At 31.8% G+C, this 26,034-nt stretch overlaps 2 protein-coding genes across 6 annotated transcripts in view; one reads left to right on the top strand and one right to left on the bottom strand.

Annotated features, from left to right (window-relative positions):
* The first annotated feature begins 205 nt into the window (after positions 1–205).
* Positions 206–1,741, top strand: LOC106669344. Its single transcript, XM_014398760.2, has 3 exons — positions 206–405; positions 1,169–1,378; positions 1,441–1,741. The coding sequence occupies exons 1-3, from the start codon at positions 349–351 to the stop codon at positions 1,717–1,719; spliced, it is 546 nt and encodes a 181-aa protein (XP_014254246.1). The 5' UTR covers positions 206–348; the 3' UTR covers positions 1,720–1,741.
* A 10,678-nt stretch (positions 1,742–12,419) lies between these two features.
* The window catches only part of LOC106669291 (transmembrane protein 47), a 217,691-nt gene continuing 204,076 nt past the window's right edge, over positions 12,420–26,034 (bottom strand). For all 5 annotated transcript variants that reach the window (XM_014398647.2, XM_014398650.2, XM_014398648.2 and 2 more), the window contains 3 exons: positions 23,472–23,621; positions 23,253–23,315; positions 12,420–14,917 (listed from right to left, as the gene is read on the bottom strand). In XM_014398647.2, the coding sequence (XP_014254133.1) occupies positions 14,772–14,917; positions 23,253–23,315; positions 23,472–23,621 (359 nt within the window). In that variant the 3' untranslated portion in view covers positions 12,420–14,771. The remainder of the gene's footprint in view (positions 14,918–23,252; positions 23,316–23,471; positions 23,622–26,034) is intronic.

Consider the following 26,034-nt stretch of genomic DNA (forward strand, 5'->3'; position numbering starts at 1 on the left):
TCTGAGCAGAACTGAATATTTGTTTGTTTTCAAAGAATTTTGATCATTTTCAGCATACTGTTTGAAAAATAACTTTCTTTTTCGTACAGGCTACCTTTTTAATGGGACAACATAAAATAACAAAGTTGTTCAATCTACTATCTTCTGAATTACACAATTAAATAACATCTGGAATTTTTTTTATGCTTTAAATAATAAATATTAGTATAAAAATTATAATACAAAAAAATCATTACCATGGTAACATCTTTACTAAATTCTCAATCTACACTCACACACATACACCCATCCTTTTTGACACAAAAACAAAAATTTTAACGTAATCACCCTAGTGCGTTCTTATTCAAAATGATAAAACATATCAGCCTTCTATTTACTGCATCAAACAGATTATTACAGACAAATGTAAGTAGAAAAGAAAGCATAGATTTTAAAATATTGTGTTGATGTCAGTGAAGAGCGTGCAGCCCGATCATCTCTGATCATGGCATTGTTCGTCAGAAATGTTTCAGCATTACAGCATCTTCATTGATTGGTTTGTAACTTATAAAAAGCAAGTGATGGACAAACAACAAACTAGTTTTTACGTCAGTCAATTTTGACAAATAAATTAAGTCCTTTAATAAGTGTAAATCATATTAAGCTAGATATTAAAATTTAATTTGTCGCAAAAAGAAAAACAATATGTGTAAAAAGTATGTGTAACAGATATAAAGGCAGTACTTCACCATTCCACCAATACTAGGGTCATGGGTAATGGGGACTCCCCAAAAAAAAAAAAAAAAAAAAAAAAGGCAGTACTTTTAAAGGAAGTCAACTAATTTATGATATAAGCTTTTTTTCTTTTTTTTCAACTAAAGCTTGATGGAAAGGTAATCTATAAAAACAAGAAGCTAGAAAATGAGTAACAATTAAAACTAGACATTGTAATTACAAGTAGTAGAAATTACAGCCTATTAAACATAAGTGCATTATTTATTTTTAATAATTACCATCCTGAGCTTTTTTCTTATAAGCACTTCTTATTCCTTCGATCTGCTTATTACAATAATTTTAAGATACTTATCTTACTTTATAAGACTATAGTTAAACTGGATTTGTACTTACAACAGGACAGAATTCTTCTTTAATTTACCTATTTACAAAAATTTTAATAATTTGATTACAGAATTACTTATGCAGTAAGAGAGCATGCTTTAGCAAATGGAACAAATATAGAAATTGTGCTCCATTTCTAAAAACGATTTTGCCACCTGGCATGCAAATGGTGAAAAATGCTAAACTCCACATTTATTGCCCCACCTTCAGGAGTAGAAAGAGCTGGTGCGATGTACAACTTGTGGCAAGCGATGTAGCCATATCGGATAACGTCATGCTGGTAAATTGCCCTTTTCTTTTTAATCTTAACACAATATTAATAAATCTGTCTATAAAATAAAGGTGAAAGTGAACATGAAAGGCTTCAAACATGAAAATATCTCAGTCAAGGTTGAAGGCAACTGGTTACTGATCGAAGCACATTCAAGCGTTGTAAACAATGGCAATTCTCCTTCTTTTAGTCAAAGGCATGTCATGAGACGCTATGAAATTCCATCCAATGCTGCATTAAACGGCATCAAATCATCTCTTGACAAAGGCAAAGATGTTCTTTTAGTAACAGTACCAAGAAATAAACCAAGTGATAACCAACCAAGTAAATCCGAAAAACCGTCTCAATAAAAAAATAATTGAAAACATTCAATTTTTAACTCTTTTTGTTTTTCAAAGTTGGATTTTAAAAAACATGTGAAATATATATACCATAAATAAAATAAAATTTCTAAAAAGGAATATTAAATTTTAATTTATGATTTTTTTTTAAATAAATTAACTTCTGTCTGATTAAGTTTGGAAAGGAGATCAGGATAACCAATCATGATTATGTTTCTTGATTTTTTTTATTTCTATTTTTTGCAACTTGCTTAAAGGACTGCAATGCATTTTATGGCTTTGAACCCCCCCTGCAGATTTTTGTGGAGTATTTTTTTGTTACTCTAACAAATAACAAAGTTTTGAGTAACATAAAATTAATAGTAGAGTAACAGAAAATCTGACTGATGAGGGGGTCAGACAGACATGGTCCCAAAATGCATTGCAGTCCTTTTGTAAATAAGAAATTTTAACAAAATGAGTTGCAAAAAATTCTAAATAGATATATTATAATACTCTATTTCCATTAAAAAAAAAGAACAACAATAAGAAAAAACAACATATAAAAACTTATAATTATGTATCAGTATGTAGACAAAGATGATATCAAAATTAAATTTGGAGGGGGATAGAGTTTCAAGTCCAGTTCCTTGATAGTATCGCCAAACCAAATTAGGCACAAGAAACATATCTCGATGGCCTCCCTTGTATATAAAAAAGTAAAAATAAGCTATAAGATTTACAGTTGTGCTTTTATTAAAGCTAAAGGTGATCTTTTTAATTTTAAATTATCATAAAAAAAGAATTTCAAGATTGTGAACTATAAAAAGTAACTAATTTACATTTTTAAAATTATGGTGCAATTTATTGTTGTTACACCAGTGTGTTGGCAATGAATTCTCTAGTATACTACGGTCTTTGATTTTGTAGGTTTATAGATGAATGAAAAATTATATGTCGAAAAAAAAGGAAATATCATTTATAAAAAGTTTAAAAAAGAAAGGCCAAAGTAGTAAACCTTAAAGAACTCCATAAGGGACAGAGTATGTTTGGAGATGTGAAATATTAATTTGATCATTTCACTTCTGCCTGTTAAAAAAGAAGAAATCTATTTCAAGAGAGATCCATGAATTCCACAATATGAAGTTTGTTAATAAGTAAAAAGGTTGAAAAGTAAAGTAGTTTGAAAAATGTTTGTTCGGAGTCTGAAAGACTTAAATATGCACCACAGTGTCTCTTTTTTAAAATAAACTGTTACAAAATATTCATGACTGAGGACTACTGTTTTAACCACTGTGTTAACTCACCTGATGAAGGATCAAAATAAATCCTAAACTTTGTGGATTGAAAGAAAAACTGTTTTTTTTAATGACCTATTATCCCACCTTCGAGAAGGAAAAATCATAGATTAAACTGTTGAGGTCAAAATATAAGAAAACATCGTTACACAAAGAACATTACGAAAAATGCCTAGAGCAAGTGAGATGTTTTATCAGAGCCATGACTTTTGGATTTAACTTTGTTTAACTAATCAATAATATTGTTAACCTGAAAGAGTATTGATAAATATATAATTGAGAATCAGATCATCCCATAATTAAAAAATTAACAAAATAAAATAGAAATTATAATTTCAAGATTGAAGTTGATAAAATCATTATAAGCAAACAAAAAGCCTTACAAAGTTATTCAAACATCTATTTCAGACTTAAATTATTTTAAAAAAAACTATATAAACAATTTCTGAAAGCTGTTGCAATGGTTAAATATGAACACTCTGGTCTTGGAGAAGAAAGCAAATTGAGTTATTGCTGCCAAGCTTTCGACCTAATTTTAGGTTATCATCATGGCACAGTACTTAGCAATTATGGATTAAGTCAGACTTCATGAAAATTTGAGATCGCCTGTAAAAAAACTTAAATATGTCTATCTGTTGACATATTTAAGATTGTTTTGCCCTGGTGATGGCTTTAAAATAGGTCAAAAACATGGCAACAATAACTGCATTTGAATTCTTCTTCAAGACCATACTCGATCCGGAGTGTTCATGAGTGAAAAAGTAGTCAATTTCTATTACTTAAAATGGCTAAATACACAGAAAACTTGTAAGCAATAAACAAGAGAAAAACACTTTTTACTCTATCAGTAAATGCATCTATCTTAACTTATTTTAGGTAATAATGGTCCAAATTTATTAACCATGTAAAAAATCCTCTAAATTTTAAATCTTTAATATCCATCTTTTTACTTTTACAAAGATATAACTACGAAACCTGCATTAAATATCACAAAAAGATCTATGTTTGAGGTAAAATATAAAAACTATAATTTGGTCGTTTCTGATTAACCTGTCCTACCTTCACTGGTTTAGTATGTCAAGATATGTTTCAGCAGGGTGGTAAGTTTCTGATGTACACAAAAATCCTACAATTTAATATTTTAACATTACCTACAGATTTAAAACAGTAGTATGACCTGCTAGGGTCCTACTTTAACTGGCTTACTAAAATATTAAATTGAGATAGGTGTTATTTCAGAGATCTTTTGAATTTCTTTTGTCGACAAGAAAATTTACATCACTTTGTAAAGTATATTGTAAAGGTGTCTTGTCAATCTACAAGATTTATTGGTTAGGAAATAATGTGTTTTATAGAAAAAGGATATTGACTTACCGGGAAGTAAGAATTATTTTCATGGAGCGTCAACCTCCGCCCATTTTTTTTGTTCTCTTGCACGGCTATCGATAGGAACCACGCGATGGTCATGGGAGCGATTGGAGTCTGAGTTCCCCTCTGAAGATTTAGTTTGTTCAAGTTGGTGTGATGAAATTTTTTGTAAGGAATGTTTGGTTTTGACAATCTCTGCCACCTTGGTGAAAAACACAGATTTTTGAGACGTTGAGTGTTTTTGGATGAGTTGTCTGAATTTGGTGTGTTTCACATGTTGAAGCTGTTCCACTGAACAATGGGGGTGAAATGAAGATGTTCCCTTTTTTACGGTCTATTCCTGCGAAGTGCGAGGTATGTCCGCGGTTCTTGTGATGATGTGGTGAGGACTTGGGTAGAACTTGACGTTGGTCTACTGGACTGCTTCCGTTTTGTCGAGTTCAAGGTTAAAGGTTGTCGGGAAAGAAGGTGAAAGAAGGTAGTTTGGTTGGTTTAGGAAGGTAGTTTTACGAAGCGGGAGGAATGTCCTTATAAATATTTTTTCAAATGTTTTAACTGTGAAACATGCGCTATAATAACTTTATTTGTTTATGTTTACATTTTAGAATGTAATTAACTTTAGAGAGGATTGCATCAGTATAAATATCACCTTTGTACAATATTTCGACAAGAGCGAGACATTTTTTTACTAGGATAATTCAACTACGAGGTTATATGAACCCTCGGGGGTGCCAGTGATTTTGAAAAAAGCCCATTTGTAAGTATGTGGGTGTAAGCTGGATGCGAACCAGGGACAAATTGGATTGGCTGGCTTGCGTCTTAACGCTTTGGTATGAACCTCACTTATCTTACGATAAAAATCGAGTATCTAATGTTTCTGCGATAAATATCTTACCTCTCAGAAGTGAACCTGGCCTTAAACGAACTACCAAAGTTAAAATGGGGGAGGAGGATATTCCTCGAATTTTATAATTTTATTGATTTTTCTATAGTCACATACTAAAGGAAATGTATTTTTTTCTGGTTATGTACTAAACAGGCACGACTAGAATAAGCTGAATATGAGGAAACTATAGTTCCTTTGTTTAGCAACTGATCAATAATTTTTTTTTCAAATTTTAACTTAATTTGGTGGTAAAAATAAAGGCCACTAAATCGCCCTTCCACGATAGAAGAGGCCGGAAAGGCCGACAATCACGTTTTTGTTTAAAAAATAATAATAATAAAAAAGGTGTACACTATTTTAAAAGACTAGAACTTGTTGTGACATGTTGTTAGTACGTCGGCTTCCATAGAAAAGGTTTATTTTTATTACGTATATTTTCATTAGGTATTTTTTACGTATAAATTTTCCGAGAAACACATGTCCGGTCTTAAACAAAAATAAAACTAATAAAAACTATCTATTACTTTAAATGTGTAGAAATTAGTGACCGTTAATCGATAATTATTCAGATATCGTGAGATGCGGTCTGGTGTGATGTAGGTTTCAGAAAAACATTTTCTTTATCGTGCCAACGTTTCGATCTTTTATTGAGATCATCTTCAGGGCCTGGAATTTACAAACAATGTTTACATTTAACAAATACATTTAGGATGTGGAAAAGTGAATTTATACAATGCAAAATATATTTTATATTCAAAGTATTTCTACTCACTCAAAGTGTTTGTCTTCTGTGTAATTGTGCCATCCTTGCGTGTCGTGTTGAGAGTGCCAGTGAGATTTTGCTGTTTTATGTTTATATATGTTTGGTTTTGAAAGGGTGGGGAAGGAAGTCGGTATATAAAAGACAATTTTGTGTAAGGCGCCGGCCGACAAAGGGGAACAATGTGTTAGAGCAATCCCAGGCCCTGAAGATGATCTCAATAAAAGATCGAAACGTTGGCACGATAAAGAAAATGTTTTTCTGAAACCTACATCACACCAGACCGCATCTCACGATATCTGAATAGTTACTTTAAATGTTACTTGATATATGAATATAAGTGTTCACTTTCGTATGTGTGTTTTTTCCGTTTTTATGACACGATAATAATGAAATCACACATTTTCGGATTATCTGGACTTTCGATCATCCGGACAAGTCCCGGTCCCTTGAAGTCCGGATAAACGGATTTCTACTGTAATAATAATAATAATAATAATAAGCCAGCTTCTCATTGGAACGTCGCGATGGCCGGCGGACCGTGGGGTTCAGTTTTGCAATTTGTCGATAGACGTGGTGTAGAGCTCCTTCAACTTGATGAGCTGTAGGCTCGAAATCCGGATAATCCGAAAACAACTTACTGTGAGTAGGGAATATCTGTTTAAAAAGATTGTTCTACCTTTTGGTTGAATAAAGAGGAGCTTTTTGAAAACTCAGGGACATCCTGAAGACTTGCACGGCCGTTATTTGAGACATTTATGTTACAGTTCGCCAAAACCATTTCGACATAACCTACCTGTTTACAAAGTTAAGATAATGTAGAAAAATTGGGTTCTGAGCCCATTAACGAGAAGTATTGAGGATGTCTTTATAACATCATGTTGAACAGGCACGCGGGCATTACTGGGTCTGTCTTCACTCGCGGGGTGAATTTCAGTTATAGTTCAATAGTTCAAGAGTGAAGACAGACCCAGTAGTGCCCGTGTGCCAGTTCAACATGAGTTCACCAACCTGCAGACCAAACCGCATCATCTACTGTTTTTATTATATGTTGTATCAATTATTTTTCAGATATATCCTCTAAAATATTAGCTTACAAAGTTCTTAAAGATTCCTTTTCATATAGGGGATTTATGAAATGCTTAGCATTTGAAATGTGTTTTTGATTTTCTGTGGTTTGGTGTTATGAATTAAATGAATTGGCTGCATTTGCCAAAATACATTTTGCCATTCCCTCGTGCATGTCCGCTAATGCTCTTAATGTATTTTTAAAATCATTCTTACATCGATCCGCGATAGGATAGAGGAACTGAACTATTGATCCTGCATCATACTTTTGTAATACATGAACATTTTGAAGTCTTCTCACATTGCTTTTAAATTCGGATTTTCGGACTAGATCCTATCATTGGTTTAAGAAATTGATTGCTCGTGAAATTTAGACTGGATGATGAAGAAAGAGAATCAGAATCATCTTGATTGCCGCCATCACGGTTCTCCTCGTCAAATTTTCGATCCCAAGTAAATGCTATAGTTCTCCCTCTGAGTTAGTTTTCAAATTCTGAGTCTACGAAGCAACCGGTATCCTGTACCTTATATATATTTTTTTGGTTTCTGTTTTTAAACGATTTGTGATTAAGTTTCTTATATTTTTTATTAATTCCCCTACGTATAGTTTCAATTTCGAACGATTGTTTTTTGGTGAATCGTGTAAAACTTGTGATACACGCGTGTGATTACTAAATATTCAAGGTACTTGCAATGAATTCGCAGGAAAGTTTTATGTTAAATAAAATGAATTTTGTTAGATCTAGTGCTTTTGTGAAAGCTTGTGTAGTCTCATTCTTTTCACAGTCCACAAAATCATGGTGTTAGTATCTTCTTTAGGAGGAAAGATTCCTTCAACTTCCGAAACAAGATTTCTTACAAGAACGCTGACCATTTTGTCTGTTCAGCGGATTTCAAGTGCTGCAGAAACAACGCTCTGCTACCAATTTTATAAAATATTTTGTGAGTTATGAAATCGCTTGTGCTTCAAGTCTGCCCACAAATGACAATTTAATGAGGAAAAGAAATAAAATGAAATAAAAATTTTAACATAAAACAATTTACTTTTATTATTAAAAAAAAAAGAAAAAAAAAGACTATTCTGAACTAAAATGAAAATAATGAAAGCACAGAAAAAATAAACATAATTGCTTCTCTTAGCATAAATGAAATATATAAAAGGTATTTTGATTTATTTTATTGAACAAAAAGTTCATCTACTTTTTATACAAGTTATAATGAAAAGAGCAATCTGCCTGTCGAGTACTAGTCAAAGTAAGTTGTGTAAAGAAATATTTTATATCGTGCTAATAAATAGGTTACTGTTTGCAAAATATTGCTAGGGAATCACAAGCAGTTACGGCGTCAAATTCTATCATTGCCCTTGGATGAAAATTATTGAAAATAAAAAATATCCAAAGAGGGGAGTTCGACATTAAATTAAACCATTCTTCGAGTTGGAATTACATTGAATAAGTTTTTCAAAATAATAACCACATTTCACGCTCAGTATTTGCTTGGTATTGGCAATTAATGTTAATTCGCAGGAAAATGTTTGAGACCGAATTTACAAAAAAGCACTTGTCAAGTGTCAAAGGAACCAAATTTGTCACGATCAAATGTGAATCACAATATTGGGGAATGTCATTTGGACAAGTTCCACATGAGCTAACCTTACAAAACGTTAAACATTATCTAGATAAACGGAGGCTGTATTCAAGTAACGTTTCATCAGAAGAATCATTTGACACTATGTCAGTGTTTTATACAAGATTTGAGATGAAAGCAATTTAGAACAAAAAATGTTTTTGGGAATTTACAGGTTTTATCTATCATAATTTTTTTCTCTAAGGTATACTATAAATTATGAATTTTATTCATAACAACTACACGTGTTTATTTGCTTTATTCAAAGGTTTGGTTTAAAGCAATAAGATTGGAAGGCATAAAAAGGATTTTTAAAATCAGTAGGATATTGAAAAATCGAAAACGGATATGTTTATTGACTCGCTGCAACATAATCCACCACACAATTAATAAGCTGTGGTCGTGATGCACTTGTGGTTCAAAACTCCTTCGAGTTTCTTGCTTATATGTTATTTGGGTACATTACCAGCAAACAAATGGTGGTATAAAGTAACGTCTAAACATTATGTTTAAGTAAGTCAATATTTTACATTAGTTTTGAAAATAAAAATTTTTTAGAAGACAAATTAAAGATTATAGAAAGTATATTTGCTCGTTTCATTTCCCTTTTAAAAAAATGAACTGTAATTTCACAGTACAACTTGGTTGTGAAAACAAAGTTAACGTTTACGTTGTTCTTGGAAAAGGAAAGGACCAAAGCAGATTCTAGCAAGGATATAGCAAGGACCTTTTTCCGGTTCTAGGAAAAACTTTGTGCTATAAGGCTGTAGTTTTATTTGCTTAGTTGTGAGTAAAGGACTTAGATTTTTATGGAGAAACAAACAATTTTGAGGTCACCGTGCAATCTTTAAACAATGATTATATTACGGTTCTATCGTATAATCCTATACGATCCTTTTTTTTTACCAAAAAATCAATATCTTTTAGGAAGATAGAGGTTTTCGGATGATGGACTTGAATTGATTATTGACCATGTTATACAGTGCAGTCTCGGTAATCTGAACCAGCTCTTGCAATCATTAGTTCGGATCACTTTAAATTCTGGTTATTAGGAATATAAGTAAAACATTTATTTATGCAATACAGCATTTTAATCGATAATAACATGAAAACTCACATTTAAATTATAAAAAATATATGGACATATGATACGTAGATATTAAACCAAAAAACTGTTCAAAGAAAACTCCGGTAGAAGATTTTTTTTCACCCTCTCGTTTTCATTATAAACAATTTTCCTTGTTATTAAAAGCACGTTAATGTAAAATAATGAGTTTCTGAAAAAGATTTATGCACTATTAAAAATATGTAGCATACATATGTATTTTAGTTGGTCCTGTTTAACCAAAATAATTATTTAAATTGATTTATAATTTTTATCTAAGGTGTGGCTGAGATGAAAAAGTAGTGTCACGAGCGGGAATCGAACCCACGGCCTTTCGCTCACTATGCCGCTGCTCTACCACTTGAGCTATCGTGATTTCCCCCGGCACACCAACTCATCATCACAACCTACAACTTTTTTTTTTCAAATTTCCCTCTTTTTGTCATATATTCAAATATTCTCGGCCCAAAGAGAAGGACCAAATTCGAAATAATACAGGTTCGGATTACTAAGATTGCACTGAACAAATAATTAAACAAAGATTTCAACAAGCTACTAAAAATATTTTCCAATCACCATCTTAGATCAGAAAGGACGCATTAAAAAAATCATAACATCAATTTTCCATTTGTTTATTTTTGCACATTTTTAAAAAATCAAAATGTGTTTATGCAGTCCGATGTTGAAGTTTCATTGTTGGTGTAATATCAAAATGGACATCGCCATTCATCGATACTTTTTTACAGCTTGTTGCAAATTTTGTTTTGTATACATTATCATTGAACACGCTTTATTAATTTTTTTGGTTTTTAATATAAACGACAAGTAATAATATAAAACTAACGTTTACAAACTAACATGCATTGTAGCCTAAGTTCCTTTTTTTTTACAATTACTAGATTTAAAATAAATGTTTGGAAAGTTGTTCTTAAGTTTTGAAAAAGATTTACGGAGATGATCTGTACATATAATACACAGAACATGAATAATTATAATTAATAATTAATAATTAACCAGACAGATCAGAATATTCAATCGTGGTCAAAGAAAAAACCTCATAACACAAAATGTATATTTAATTAACACATCAATTATTCTGCAAAACAAACAATTCACGATTTTTCATCCATTTCATTTAAAAATATATGGTTTATGAGGTGTTCTCTTCAACCAAAACTAACGTATGTTTATGTACAATTACATCCAGTTTAAAATGGTCCTCATTTTAAAAAACAGTACACATTCCCTGGCTTCCATAAAAATATATTTACAACATCTTCCTGTAAACGTTCATGGACAAATTAGTACCAGAGATGAGATGGATATATTTTGCTAAAAAATATTTAATAAGCCAGGTGCTCCGAATAGCTGAAAATACACATCTTTTGAGTGAATCCACTTTTATATATATATTTTTTTTTTTTTTCAAACATTCATTTCTATATTACTAAATTTATCGTTTTATATACCAAACGTTAAACCAAATAAATGCAACATCCATATAATTATAATACATCATTATAAATATCAATTAATCATTTTTTTTATTATTTAAAACAGTAGCATTTATTTTTAATATATTACCTCTTAGTATACCATAAAAATTAAATATGTTTCTTTCCTTAAAAAATATTAAAAGCTTTATACATGATATGTTATACAATTATAGGCCTAACACAAATTGAAATATATTAATACATAAAAAAATAAACATTTCAAATTTTATTAATACAACAAAAAAAGCATTACACATCATCATTATCGACGATATTGTAACATCTTTGATCAGAGCAGAGGAACCTCAAAATATTCTGGTGGGTAATGAAGAAGCACTATTAAAATCTATCACAGCACCCTCTTTTCATTATAATTAAATTGTCAATCATGTTTTGTTGAAAACTAAACAAATATAAAAAATGAAATTTAAGAGTGTCATGATGATAATCCGCTAATTGCACGTTTCACTGAACCGGAGTTTAGAGTTAAAATCCCAAATTATCAATAAATCGTTCAATAATTATCATTTAATCATGCGAAATCACATTTGGCAACCAAAAATCAAATTGACAATCAAAACAAACTTAGATTAAATACAACATGCCTATCTACCTGAAGGACTTTAATTCCATGTTACACATATTATATAAGTAGATCCACCCATGTATAAATAAAGTTAACATAATAACACCTACAGCTACATAAAATCACTATTGATATCAGTAATACGGTTAAAAATAATAATTCTTTCAAATATTATAGTATACAATGTAAAAACAATCATCTACACAGTGTATTTACAATCGGGGTTTGCCACATTTTACGTTTTATATTTAACAAAAAAAAATGTTTCAATTGTTTTCGTTTTGTTATTTTAATTTATCAGACATTAAAATAAATTAATCTATTAAGGTTTAAAAAATCCACATGGCAGTCTGTAGACAACTTATTAAATTTTTGTTGCATTACTTTATTTTACGTTATTTTTTGATGTTTTATATAATTTCTTATTCTACTGTATACGTGGAAGTTTTAAATTATGTATATACACTCATTTCTTTTATTTATATAAAATAAGAGCATCATCTTGAGATATGTTAATTTTTTTTAATGTTTGTTTTGTTTTCTTAAGTGTGCAACACTATTTATATCCCATCTTATTCTTGCTCTTTACTTTCTTTCAATATTTATAATTGAATCTTCTCCTTTTGGTCTGAAACAATTTTAATAATTTGTACATAATTTCATATATATTTTAAATAGATTGTTTTGTTTTTTAAAAATAATTTGCATCTATTTAGGATTTGGGTTGTTGAATCTAATTTAACATAAGGTAACTGAGAATTATGAACACTTATATTCACAATCAATAGTACAAAATTAAAAAAAAAAAATTCAATAATGTCAACATCTATAACAGTTAGTTTGAATATTAATTAAATAATAAATATGCACTTGGCACCCATAGCAACATAGTGTTGATAGCAGATTTGGATTTTGACTGAAAATTCAAAATTAAGTTTGAAAAACAAGTTTCCGATACAAAGACTACATTTACAATAGAGAACAAACAAATGTTTCTATAAATTATGTACATTTTTTATTTTTTTGACGATATTACTGTTTTGTTTTTATATCATAGATTCAAAGTCACAACATACAAACATCCGTATTCTTGTACCTTTAAATTCAAATGTCCATCTTTTTCTTATTAATATATAAAAAGCGTGAGAGCGCTTTCTCTATTATAAATTTTATTTTTATTTTTATCGTTTTTGTTGTTTAGTTTCTTTTTTTCCCCATTACGGCAGGAGCACTGTCACAATCCCCAATTATCACACAACAGTTGATATCGAAACATAAGTTTCTCGTTTTTGTTTTGTACAGTTTGTGAGGCAATCTTTTAAAAAATATGACTCTAAATCACTGTCAACAGGTAGCCACATTAAATGTTTAAAACATCTAATTAAAATTAGACATAGTCCTTGTTTTCTTAAATTAATCGTACTGCGCCTTTAGAAAACTCCGACCTCTGTCATTGCATTAAAATAACCATAAACTATACGTTTTTGTGAAAAAGCCCGTCCTCGAGCTGGAGTTTACAAATCACTTTAATTTGAGGAATTTGTAAAAGTTTTCGGCCAAAATGGAATTCAAGAGATTTGCTCTAAAACAATCTCAATGCAGCAGATCTCTTCTTGACGATAAAAGATGGTCATTCTTTTATTATATTCATCTCCAATTATCATTAATATAAGTGTCATTGCCAGGATTCTCAGTTTTATTAACAAATCATCTATTTTTTAAATTTTATTTTAATCAATAACCTTAAAAAAGGCAATAAATAGAAATTTTTATACAATTCATTTACCCAAAACACGTTTTATCAACAATTTAAGAAAAGAAAAAACTTTCATAAATTTATTCAAAAACAAACCGCTGATATTCCTTAATAAATTCCAAATGCAGGCACTTTTTATATTATTCCCATAAAAGGCAAAATAGCCAATATTGTCAAGTCATAAATAATAAAACAATCATAATTATTAACAAGGCTTTAATTTTTAATTTGAGAAATGCAAATTCAAAAGCCTTCGATAATAATCAAGACATTACAACCTCCGATATAGTTTTATAGCTTCATATATTTTCTTTACAATTAAATTAAGTGCCTTACAATGGCACCGTTATTTTATACCATTTAAATTATACTAAACTGTATTGTACTTTACAGCAATTGTCTAGAATAAATTTTTTTACTAACATGAAAACAAACTTTTATCATACTCACAACTGAGTATTGATAAATCATTAAATTATACTTGTTATTTAAGGACAATATTGTCTACGTCACAGCTCTCTTAAAGAATAAAGAGTAACCACATTTTTTAAAATTAAATAAAACATCCCTATGCTGTAAGTGCAGTTTTCTGCTGCTTCAACATCTAGGAAAAAGTTGGTGCATGTATTGTGTAATCGTTTTTTTTTCTTTTTTTTTTCTTTTTGTTTTTAATCAAAAAAACGATGTTTGCTTTAGGAAACTACGTGTTTTAAATTAAATATTGGCAAAATGCGGTTAGAAAGTATTGTCTATTCACGTTAATAATTATTTTAAACATTTGGAAAAGAAAAGTTTTAATAATTTAAGAAGAGCGTAGACAAAAACAAAACTTGAAGCATGATTTGGGTAAATGAATCGATGGAAAAATAGATTAATATATTCATTGTGTCTCCCAATGATTAATGTTAAATAAAACGATACCTACTTATTTAAAATTAAAAAAAAAAATAAAAAATAAAACTGAGTTTGTTTGATCGGGGACATTAATCGGTTTTTCATGTTCTATCATATCTTTAATTTTAAACAAGGTCTATAAATTGCCCCGTGTAATGTCATAGGTTGTGTGGCTACCTCCGTTTGGGTTCCCTGCCGACACTTGGCTACAGAACCAAATCGGGCAGGGGGGCGGCGCACTAGGCCCCACCCACTTTTCGTTCTTTGTAATAGATTTCTTCGGATTCTTTGTCACACAGGAGAAGCACTACAGCTCCGAATAAAAATATTGCTGAGCCCCAACCAACTCCGTAGGCCCATCCGAACTCCCAAACCATCCGATTGCCTGAAAAAACAAAAAACATACATATAAATTAATTATACTTTTTATACACTGACAGGCAAAAAATTCCCATAATTGATTTTTTTTATTTTCTCTACAAAACAAAAATCTACCCATAATTTGTCTCATTGTTTTTATCAATAAATATGTTTTAAATTGGGAATATGAATGAGAGATAAACACCCTTAATCCTTAATCCAAAACAAGGATAAAGGATTTTTGAATGTTTACTTTTTACAGAATTTAAAATGTTTAGGCGGGAAGCTTAAAGCTTTTTAATGCATTAATGCTTCCATATATAACTTAGGCCTTACAGAAATTTCTAGTCTTTCTAGTAAAAATCTTTATAAGTTACATGTTACTATAAATATGTTTATTTGCTATTTATTTAGAAATCGTGAGATGCGGTCTGGTGTGATGTAGGTTTCTCTCGGGCACTCTCGACACGACACGCAAGAATGGCACAATTACATAGAAGACAAACACTTTGAGCCCTGAAGATGATCTCAATAAAGATCGAAACGTTGGCACGATAAAGAAAATCTTTTTCTGAAACCTACATCACACCAGACCGCATCTCACGATTTCTAAATAAATATCGATTAACGGTCACTAATCACCACACATTTATTTGCTATATCTGTAATCTGCAATACGATTAATTTATGACAAATACTATGATTTATCCACTTTAAAAATTGACGATTTGTTAAAATACAAAATTTTAACTATTTTCCATGCCATAAGAACAATACACAAACCATTTTACCTATTTGATATTGTTTCTCATTTTAAAGTAAAAAAAAACTACTTTTACACCTTCTCTAAATCCAATTAAAATGCCGTTGTGTCGTTCACATTGTTTTTATAATACATTCTTTGTTAAATTTATAAAACTTTACAATAATTTACCTAATGTAAATAAAATTATCCATTAAATAATAAAATTATCCATTACAGTTCGTGGTCCGATTGACTAATTAACTTTTTTCAATTATGTGTGGTGATTAGTGACCGTTAGTCGATGACTATTCAGAAATCGTGAGATGCGGTCTGGTGTGATGTAGGTTTTAGAAAAAAAAAATTTTATCGTGCCAACGTTTCATTCTTTATTGACATCATCTTTAACGCCTGGGATTTACAAACATTGTTTAAATTTAACAAATACATGTAGGATGTGAAAAAAATGAATTTATACAATGCAAAAAATATTTTTTATATTCAATCAAAGTATTTCTACTCACTCAAAGTGTTTGTTTTCTGCGTAATTATGCCATTCTTGTGTGTCGTGTTGAGAGTGTTAGTGAGACATTAATGTTTTTTGTTTATATGTTTGATTTTGAAGGAGTGGAGAAGGAAGTAGGGATAGAATAGATTTTATTCATGGAATCAAATTCATAGATTTTACTATGAAGAGTCGGCTTCTTTGAGGTGAATGGGACCGACAATGGAACAAAGGGGACAAACACAAAACAAACATAAACTTAACTTTTTAGAAATGGTTTACATCAACAGAGATAAATACAGGATCAATTACGACAACAGTTACAGAATTAGTTACAGAACAAACTTTTGCAAAAGGAGTCGGCTTCTTCGAGGGGAAAAGAACGACGATGGGAAAAAACGTTGGTAATGGTGCGGCCAGATTATCCTTTCAGGATCATACAGACATTGTTCAAAAATTATACTATGTAAAAATGTTTGATGTGTGGAATGTTTATATGTTATATTATATGTTTTGTGTGATGTGATGACGATATATTGGGTTGTCCGGAAAATAATGCAGGATTTTGGTATTAAACAAAAAAAAAGAAACTAGTTACTTTAAAGCAATGTTCTTTAATCAAAATANTAATCCTGTAAACGTAAACAGAATATTTTATATAGATTTTTTTTAATGAAAACTTAAAATCCTGCATTATTTTCCGGACAACCCGATATGTATGTCATCGATATTGATTTTGATTAATGATATTAGCGTAGCTGCGACTGAGTTTACATGTGTTTGTTCTATAATTGATGCTGTGTTTATCCCTGTTGATGTAAACCATTTCTAAAAAGTTACGTTTATGTTTGTTTCAATATCCCACTGGCACTATCAATACGACACACAAGAATGGCACAATTACGCAGAAAACAAACACTTTGATTGAATATTTAAAAAAATTTTTGCATCGCAAAAATTCATTTTTTACATGTCCTACATGTATTTGTTAAATTTAAACAATGTTAGTAAATCCCAGGCCTTGAAGAAGATCTCAATAAAGATCGAAACGTTGGCACGATAAAGAAAATGTTTTTCTGAAACCTACGTCACACCAGACCGCATCTTACGATTTCCGAATGATCATTTTTTCAATTAATTAATCTTTTATGAAAGGTATATACATAAAAAGTCAGTGTCACGAGCGGGAAAATTCGAAAAATGGCAAAAAGGAGGGAAAATTCGAAACGTAGGTTGAAGTGGGAAGTTAGTGTCCGAGCGGATCGAAATCACGATATCAAGTGATAGAGCAGCGGCGTATTTAGCCGAAGGTCGAGGGTTCGAATCCCGCTCGTGACACTTGACTTTTTTATATCAACCAATACCTTTCATAAAAGATTAATTAGTTATAAAATTATGTAAATCCAAAAATATTTATAAGAAACATCTAAAAGCTTTTCTATCATTAGACTACTTTCAATTATTCTCTGTACAATATCAATAATATTTAAAAATATACACTGACAGGCAAAAAATTCCACCCAACTGATTTTTTTTTCCATTTTCTCGATAGAAGACAATTCTGCCCTTAATTTGTCACATTGTTTTTATAAATTAATATTTGTTTATGGTATGTTTTAAATTGGGATTCTCAATTAGACATAAACACACTTCTTAATCTAAAACAAGGGTAAAAAAATTTTCATTGTTTAATTTTTACCGAATTTAAAATGTTTATTCAGTCTTATTTGAATTCTGAAGCAATAACTTCAGTTTTCATCTTTGCTTTCTTGATTTCAATTTTTAAACTTAAAAATGCCACTAAGTGCTGGGGATGTTGTGCATGGTACTTATTGATGATGGACATTCCATCAAGTATGCGGCTATTGCCATCGGAGTTTCCTACGAAACTGCGAGACGCCGTTAAACGTTTTCGAGAAACTGGGTCCTACCATAGGAGGTCCGGTTCTGGACGCCCTAGGGTAACAGAATCGTACAAATTTCTGAACGCACTGCTCCAAGAAGATTAAATCAATATGGCCTGACGGCTTATCGCCCCGTAAGAGGTCCAGAATTAACCAGAACACACAGAGTTGCACGGCTCTCATTTGCTTGAGAACACAGCCATTGGTCTTTGGACAATTGGTCTACTGTACGTTTTACAGATGAGTGTAGGATTTGCTCTACTATTTCCGTATTGGCGAGAAAGAGCGTGGAGAAGGCAAAATGAAAGGTACGAAGCCTGGAATTTTTCCCAGAGCTAATCTTTTCAACGTAGCCCAGTGATGGTTTGGGCTGGAATTTCAATGGAGAGTCGCACAGAGTTAGTTGTTGTTCGTGGAGGGTCTTTGATGGCCACTCGCTATGTAGATGAAATTTTGGAGCATCATGCGCTGCCTATCCTCAGTCAAATCAGTGATAATCCTGTTCTAATGCACGATAATACCCGTCCACATGTCGCGCGCATAGAACAAACGTACCTTCAACAACATAACATCAGGGTCTTAGCCTGGCTAACCCGTTCTCCAGACCCCATCGAACATTTACAGGATAACGTCAAAGGACGAATAAGAGCACGTCCAACACTTCCTTATACACTCCACGATCTTGAAAGGTCGTGAAGAATGGGCTAACCTCCAGCAAAGAGACATTTCCAGATTGGTAGAAAGTATGCCGGGGCGTGTTCGAGTTATAATTAAGGCAAGAGGTGGAAATACGCGATATTGAAATGTTAATTAAAAATCTAAAACAAAATTTAAACAAATTTTCTCTGTCCGTGTTTTTTCATTTTCCTTATCAGTTTACTATTTTTGCTTTTTTAGAAAGACTCAATATTACAGGTTAAAAAGGTGAAACTTTGATTAATATATAAAAATAAATGCAAATCAAGTTATATTAAGTGGGTGGAAGTTTTTGCCTGTCAGTGTATAAGGACTTGGTGAGATGAAAAACATAGAGAGATCTAGATAGAACATAGATTAGATCTCACAACCAACGCATCAATAATGGTTTAATATTGGTTTAGTGCAAAATTAATGAATGTTTTAAAAAGTTGTTTTATTATCGCAGGTGCTTATCATGTAAACAATGCTAAATCCTCAAAATGTCCAAACTAGATTTTCGTTAAATTTATTTGTACGAATTTAACTTGGGCGAAGCGCGGCCTAAACCGCGCGTAATATCAATACAGTTTGGAGGGAGGGAAGCATTACCGAATGCACAGTGAAGGTTTGGTTTCAGAGATTTCGTCTTGGAAATTTTCGATGTCTAAGTCAGGGAAGTTTAGGTCCAATTCTGTTGTCGAGGACCAACTCGAAACGTTGATTGAACAAAAATTCACGTAAGACCACACGGGAAATTCGGAAGAGCTTAGTGTTGACCAGTCAGCCGTTGTATGTCATCGAGAGGAAAATGGTAAAGTAAAGAAGCTCGACGAACTAACCGAAGCCCAAACAAATCGACGCTTTGAAATTTGCCCGTCTCTTGTGTTGCGCCACTAAAATGATCCATTTTTCGATCGAATCATCACGTGCGAGGGGAAATGGATTCTGTACGATAACGGAAGGCGTACAGGGCTGGGCAACGATGAAGTGCCAAAACACTTCCCGAAACCAAATCTGCACCCAAAAAATATTATAGTGACTGTTTGGTGGTATATTACTGCGGTTTTCAGTATAATTTCTAATTTATGATGAAACTATCGCAGTAAGAAAATATTGCCAAGAAATCAACAAAATGCACGGGAAACGTCAACGTCTTTGTTCATCGTTGGTAAACCGTAAGGGGCCGATTCATTTTCACGATAACGCCAGGCCAATTGTCGCAAAGCCAACTCTGTGGAAACTTAAGGACTTAGGATATGAAACTTTACCCCACCTTCCATATTCACCCGACCTCTGGCCTACAGAATTCCTTTATTTTAGGCATTTTGATCACTTCTTGAGGGATGAAATGTTCAGAGAAAACGGCGAAACCGAAAACGCCTCCCAAGACTTAATTGTGAGTCGAAATAAAGATTTTTATGTCAGCGGAATGAAAGCACTTACTACACGTTGTGAAAGATGTATAGATTGCGATGGAAAATATTTCAAATAAATTTCCTTTATTTTATAAAAATTGAAAATAGATTTGACTGCCTATTCAAAACCTGCATTATTTTTGCACCAGCATACACACATCTTCAAATAACTTATTAATTATTATTTAGAGATCGTGAGATGCGCTCTGGTGTGATGTACGTTTACAAAAACATTCTCTTTATCGTGGCACGTTTCAATCTTTATTGAGATCATCTTCAGGGCCTGGGATTTATAAACATTGTTTAAATTATTCAGAAATCGTGAAATGCGGTCTGGTGTGATGAAGGTTTCAGAAAAACATTTTCTTTATCGTGCCAACGTTTCGATCTTTATTGAGCCCTGAAGATGATCTCAATAAAGATCGAAACGTTGGCACGATAAAGAAAATGTTTTTCTGAAACCTACATCACACCAGACCGCATCTCACGATTTCTGAATAATTATCCATTAACGGTCACTAATCACCACACATTGTTTAAATTATACAAATACATAAAAGATATGACTATGAATTTATACAATGATGTACACTATTTAGAAATTTTAGGTTTAATCAAAGTATTTGTATTCTTCAAAGTGTGTATTTTCTGAGGTAGATGTGTCACGGTTGTGTCGTGTTGAGAGTGTTAGTGAGACATTAATGTTTTTTGTTTATATGTTTGATTTTGAAGGAGTGGGGAAGGAAGTAGGGAGAAAAATTTCTTTTTTCTATTGAATTGAATTTCTTTTAAATTCTATGAGGAGTCATCTTCTTTGAGGTGAAAGGGACCGACAATAGTAATAAAAAAGGGCCAATGGTTTGTCGTTCCGGCCTGGTTAGCCCTTCAAGATTATTGTAGACGAAATTATTGGGGAAATAAGAGATAAATGTTGAAGAATTAGACTATAGAATTGTTTGATATATGGAGTGTAATGATTGTTTTATATGTTGTATTATACGTTTTGTGTGTTATATGTATGCTATTGACATTGAATTTGATTTATGATATTAGCTTAGCTGCGGCTGAGTTTACGTGTGTTTGTTCTGTAACTAATTCTGTAACCGTTGTTATAATTGATCCTGTATTCTGTTGATGTAAACCATTTCTAAAAAGTTAAGTTTATGTTTGTTTTCTTCTGTGTTTGTCCCCTTTTTTCTATTGTCGGTCCCATTCACCTCAAAGAAGCCGACTCTTAATAGTAAAATGAATTTCTACCCCTACTTCCTTCCCCACTCCTTCAAAATCAAACATATATAAACAAAAAACATTAATATCAAAATTAATTAATGTTTTTAGTTGAGATAAAAAAGTCAATGGCACAAGCGGGATTCGAACCCACGATCTTCGGCTTGATACGCTGCTGCTCTACTAATTGAGCTATCGTGACCTCGATCCACTCGGACACTAACTTCCCATCTCAACTACACCTTATGAATTTTGTCATTTGTCGCCGAGAATTCAATCCGATTACACGACATTTGAAAAATGGCAAAAAGGAGGGAAAATTCACAAGGTGTGGTTGAGATGGGAAGTTAGTGTCAGAGTGGATCGAGGTCACGATAGCTCAAGGGGTAGAGCTAGATACGCCTAGCCGAAGTTCGTGGGTTCGAATCCCACTCGTGCCATTGACTTTTTTATCTCAACTAAAAACCTTAATTAATTGTAATATATTAATTGGTCAAGCGGACACGAAATTAGGGAATTAAGTATTTACATGCATTTTCTTCTTTTATTCATGTATTCCATCATCATTCTCAATCCTAAAACCCACAAACATCCCAACACATATCCTTCTACAGACCAATCAGCCACCTTCCTCAACAATCATCGATATATTCTTTTTAAAACGTATACCATTCGAGATTTACACTAAAATCATTAAAAATTACAATTAATTAAGGTTTTTAGTTGAGATAAAAAAGTCAATGGCACGAGCAGGATTCGAACCCACGACCTTCGGCTTGATACGCCGCTACTCTACCACTTGAGCTATCGTGACCTCGATCCACTCGGACACCAACTTCCCATCTCAACCCCACCTTTTGAATTTGAAAACTGGCAAAAAGGAGGGATAACAACACTTTTTAAACTAACTTATTATAAAAGTTTATTATTCTTTCATTTAAAATAAAAAATATATTAACAGTAGAATCACTACAATGGATAAAATAATAAATAGAAAAAAGCACCTTTTATTTCATCAAGCAGCTTTTTAAACAGTTTTACCTTCAATGTAAATAAAATAACAAATTTGACCTATCGTGACCTCGATCCACTCGGACACCAACTTCCCATCTCAACAATTTTGAATTGAAAAATGGCAAAAAGGAGGGAAAATTCAAAAGGTGCGGTTGAGATGGGAAGTTGGTGTCCGAGTGGATCGAGGTCACGATAGCTCAAGTGGTAGAGCAGCGGCGTATCAAGCCGAAGATCGTGGGTTCGAATCCCGCTCGTGCCATTGACTTTTTATCTCAACTAAAAACCTTAATTAATTGTAATATATTAATTGGTCAAGCGGACCACGAAATTAGTGAAATTAATATCACAGTAACGCTCTCAACACGACACACAATAGTGACACACAGAAAACAGACACTTTGAGTGAGTACAAATACCTTGATTAAGCCTAAAAAAAGGATAACTTCTTAGTCACCTTACACGTATTTGTTAAATGTAAACAATGTTTGTAAATCGCAGGCCCTGAAGATGATCTCAATAAAGATCGAAACGATAAACACAGCTCGCACGATAAACAAAATATTTTTCTAAACCTCATCACACCAAACCATATCTCATGATCTCTAAATAATTATTAATTAACGATCACTAAAAATTACACATTACATATTAAATTGTTCAAATATAAAACATATATAAAACTTATAGTCTATATAACAGCTTACTCCAAAAATTTCCACACAGCACAATTTTTTCCAAAATAACAGAATCTTATTTATAACATGGTTAAGTATTCATTTGACTGTACTTTGGTTATTTTAATAGAACTAACTACAAAATCCAATTATTTTGCCTTAAATGATAATTGATTGAAGATGGATAACATAAAAAATTACCTTCATTAAGTTCGGCTGCAAAGCAGACTGGATAGACCACAAGAGCCATCAAAACAGATATTACTAAAACAAAAACATTACTATTAGTATTTTACAATATAACTTTTATAATTTAAATTACAAAAGCATAACAGTATTAGTTTTAGACTTTTGTCTGTACAATATTGAGCATCATTAATACGGAACAATAACAAAAAGAATTTTTATTTTACTACTTACAAGATAATATCATAACGTATACTGCTATCCTGTAGAATTTGTATTTCGTTCGGTAATCGCTAGTTTTAAGACCTATTCCTGTAAGGATGGTTGCCATGGCATCTGTGACTAGAGCCACTATACAGAGCCCTGCTGCTATTTTAATGTAAGCTGTAACAATAAAAAATTAAACTGTTTGACTTGTGCGTTACAAATATAATTGAACAAATGATTACCATTACAGACACAACTGGTATACAAATTTTAAATCAAAGTTAGATATGAATAATAGGACTGTTACCAGGTTCTCAAGTTTTGTCTATCTCACTTTATTTTATTATCTCTATCTTTGAAGCTTGCCCTTCCACACACGATCAAAGTTATATCCTAAATAAATTAAAATACACCTTGAACTACTACATCACATCTACTAACATTACTATTTAAAAGGTTATCATTCTAAGTTGCGCGGGATTCAAGAGTCTCGATAATCTGCTGAGATCATCCCTAAAACTGCGCTAAAAATATGTACCTGCAATCGGCACCCCAGCAAGGCGATTTTCCCCGTAACGCCCTACCTTCATTCACGCCAATAAATACATTCACATACAGTAAAATTATGCATTCACTATCCTCAGTTAACGTAATTGGTTCGAGGGGTCTGTGGGTACTCGATATTCTATAGTGTCCATACACACTTAACCACTTACGCAAATAAATAAATTTACACAACTGGGTTACACAAGCCAGGGATTTTGATGCTGTAATCTATAAAACTAAATGCCCTAGAATACTTTAATGTGTAAATCGGCACTGGTATTCCATTATAAACACACCCAAACATACTAAAAATTTCATTTTAATGAAAACGTTCGCTCAAAGTGAAGAAGTTATTTCAGCCTACGTAAGAAAGGGATATGTGACCATAGACTTTAACTTGCTTCAGGTATCGTATCAATACCTTATTAATGAACTACTATGTGTTAGAAGTTGTTTAACATCTGCAGACAGGGTACATCATATTATACTGTGGCGCAATTCTTCGTACTCTGTTAATGTGCGCCGCATAAAATAATCATATTGTATTAAAAATTTATAAAGTTCACTAATGTGTAATATAGTTTTCTGTGATGAATTACTAACAAATCCAAGTATTTTCTTTATAGGTTTCTAACATAAAATATATCAATTTAAGTCATAGCATAGATTTTAGTGTAATTCGTCATAGGCAGGCAAGTATGATCAAAACCGATGTACAAAAAAATCCTAAGCGAACTTTTTTATAATTGTTCAACAAAAGAAATGTTCGTATAAATTTTTCGTTCACTTATGAGGGTTGGTTTTAGTTTAATTTTTTTGGGTCTGGGGGACCAGTTAAGTGTTGAAAGACATCATCAACATCAGGTTTGGGATGGAGGAACATGGTTTAATTAAGAAAAACTGCATTCAAACATAGTTCAAATTCAAATCGTATCCAAACCAACAAAATCGCAAAATCAACATAAAATATTACTTTTTTTTTAATTATACTTTTCTAACTTTATTTTACTAACCCCCTATCTTTGAAGATTACCCTTCCACACACGAATAAAGTTATATCCAAAGTCAATTAAAATACTTTAAGTACCACATTACATCTACTAACATAACTATTTAAAAGGTTATCAATCTAAGTTTTGCGGGATTCAAGAGTCTCGATATTCTGCTGAGACCATCCCTACAACTGTGCTAAAATTATATACGGCCTAAACCTACAGTTGGCAGCCCAACTGAAAAGCCCAAATGAAAAAGCTAGTGTCGGGATACGAACCCACGACCTCCCGCTCATGACACTAACTTTTTCATCTCAACCAAAACCTTAGGTGAAAAGTATAATTANTATATTACAAAATTATTAAAGCAAAGTTTTACTAATTTCGAACCACTGAGAGTACTCTATATTAATCGCCAATAAAATTTCAAAGGCTGATTGAATTGTTTTCAATTTATTGTTTACGAAAGAATAATTTGATTAAATTTCTAATGATTATAGAATATGCTATTTAATAATGGATCTGTCTATCTGTTGCTATTCATACACGTTGAAAAAGTAATGTTATTAAATCAATTAGCCATGTTCTTTTTGTTTTGTTTATATTTATCTGCGCCAGACCAGAGGTATATTTTTCCAATCCTCTTTTTCCTCTGAATGAGTAGTTTCATCCTGGATATGATAACCGAATCTTTGGCACGTTAAAAAAATTGCCTGTACTATTAAGACCAGACCAATCTTTTAAAAAAATATCATTTAGATTGAATTTTAGGAAATTTACATCAGAACATTTGATAAACTTAATTTTGATTTCATTTTTAAAAATGAAGTAATATCACAAAATTTTCTAATTTATTTTAGTCAAACGATCCCTAAGGAAAACTGCCAGTGGGAGTACACCCAACATGACAATACACTCGGTGACAGCAGTGGAGTCAATTTGTCTCAGGACTTTTGATTGGAAGGAGTGGATGAGAGATTATTGGATATCGTAGCGAAACCTCACACTTCCAATAGGTTTGTACAAAATCATCCTAGCCTTATAAAGTTAGT

This window comes from Cimex lectularius, unplaced genomic scaffold (assembly GCF_000648675.2).
Source record: "Cimex lectularius strain Harlan isolate CLEC.00 unplaced genomic scaffold, Clec_2.1 scaffold35, whole genome shotgun sequence".
Taxonomy (NCBI): domain Eukaryota; kingdom Metazoa; phylum Arthropoda; class Insecta; order Hemiptera; family Cimicidae; genus Cimex; species Cimex lectularius.

Bases quoted from the DNA above. Each gene is read 5' to 3' on its own strand.
- LOC106669344 (XM_014398760.2), top strand. From the start codon at position 349: ATGATAAAACATATCAGCCTTCTATTTACTGCATCAAACAGATTATTA. The intron at 406-1,168 runs GTAAGTAGAAAA...ATTTGATTACAG, and splicing joins ACAGATTATTACAGACAAAT to AATTACTTATGCAGTAAGAG. The intron at 1,379-1,440 runs GTAAATTGCCCT...TATAAAATAAAG, and splicing joins TATCGGATAACGTCATGCTG to GTGAAAGTGAACATGAAAGG.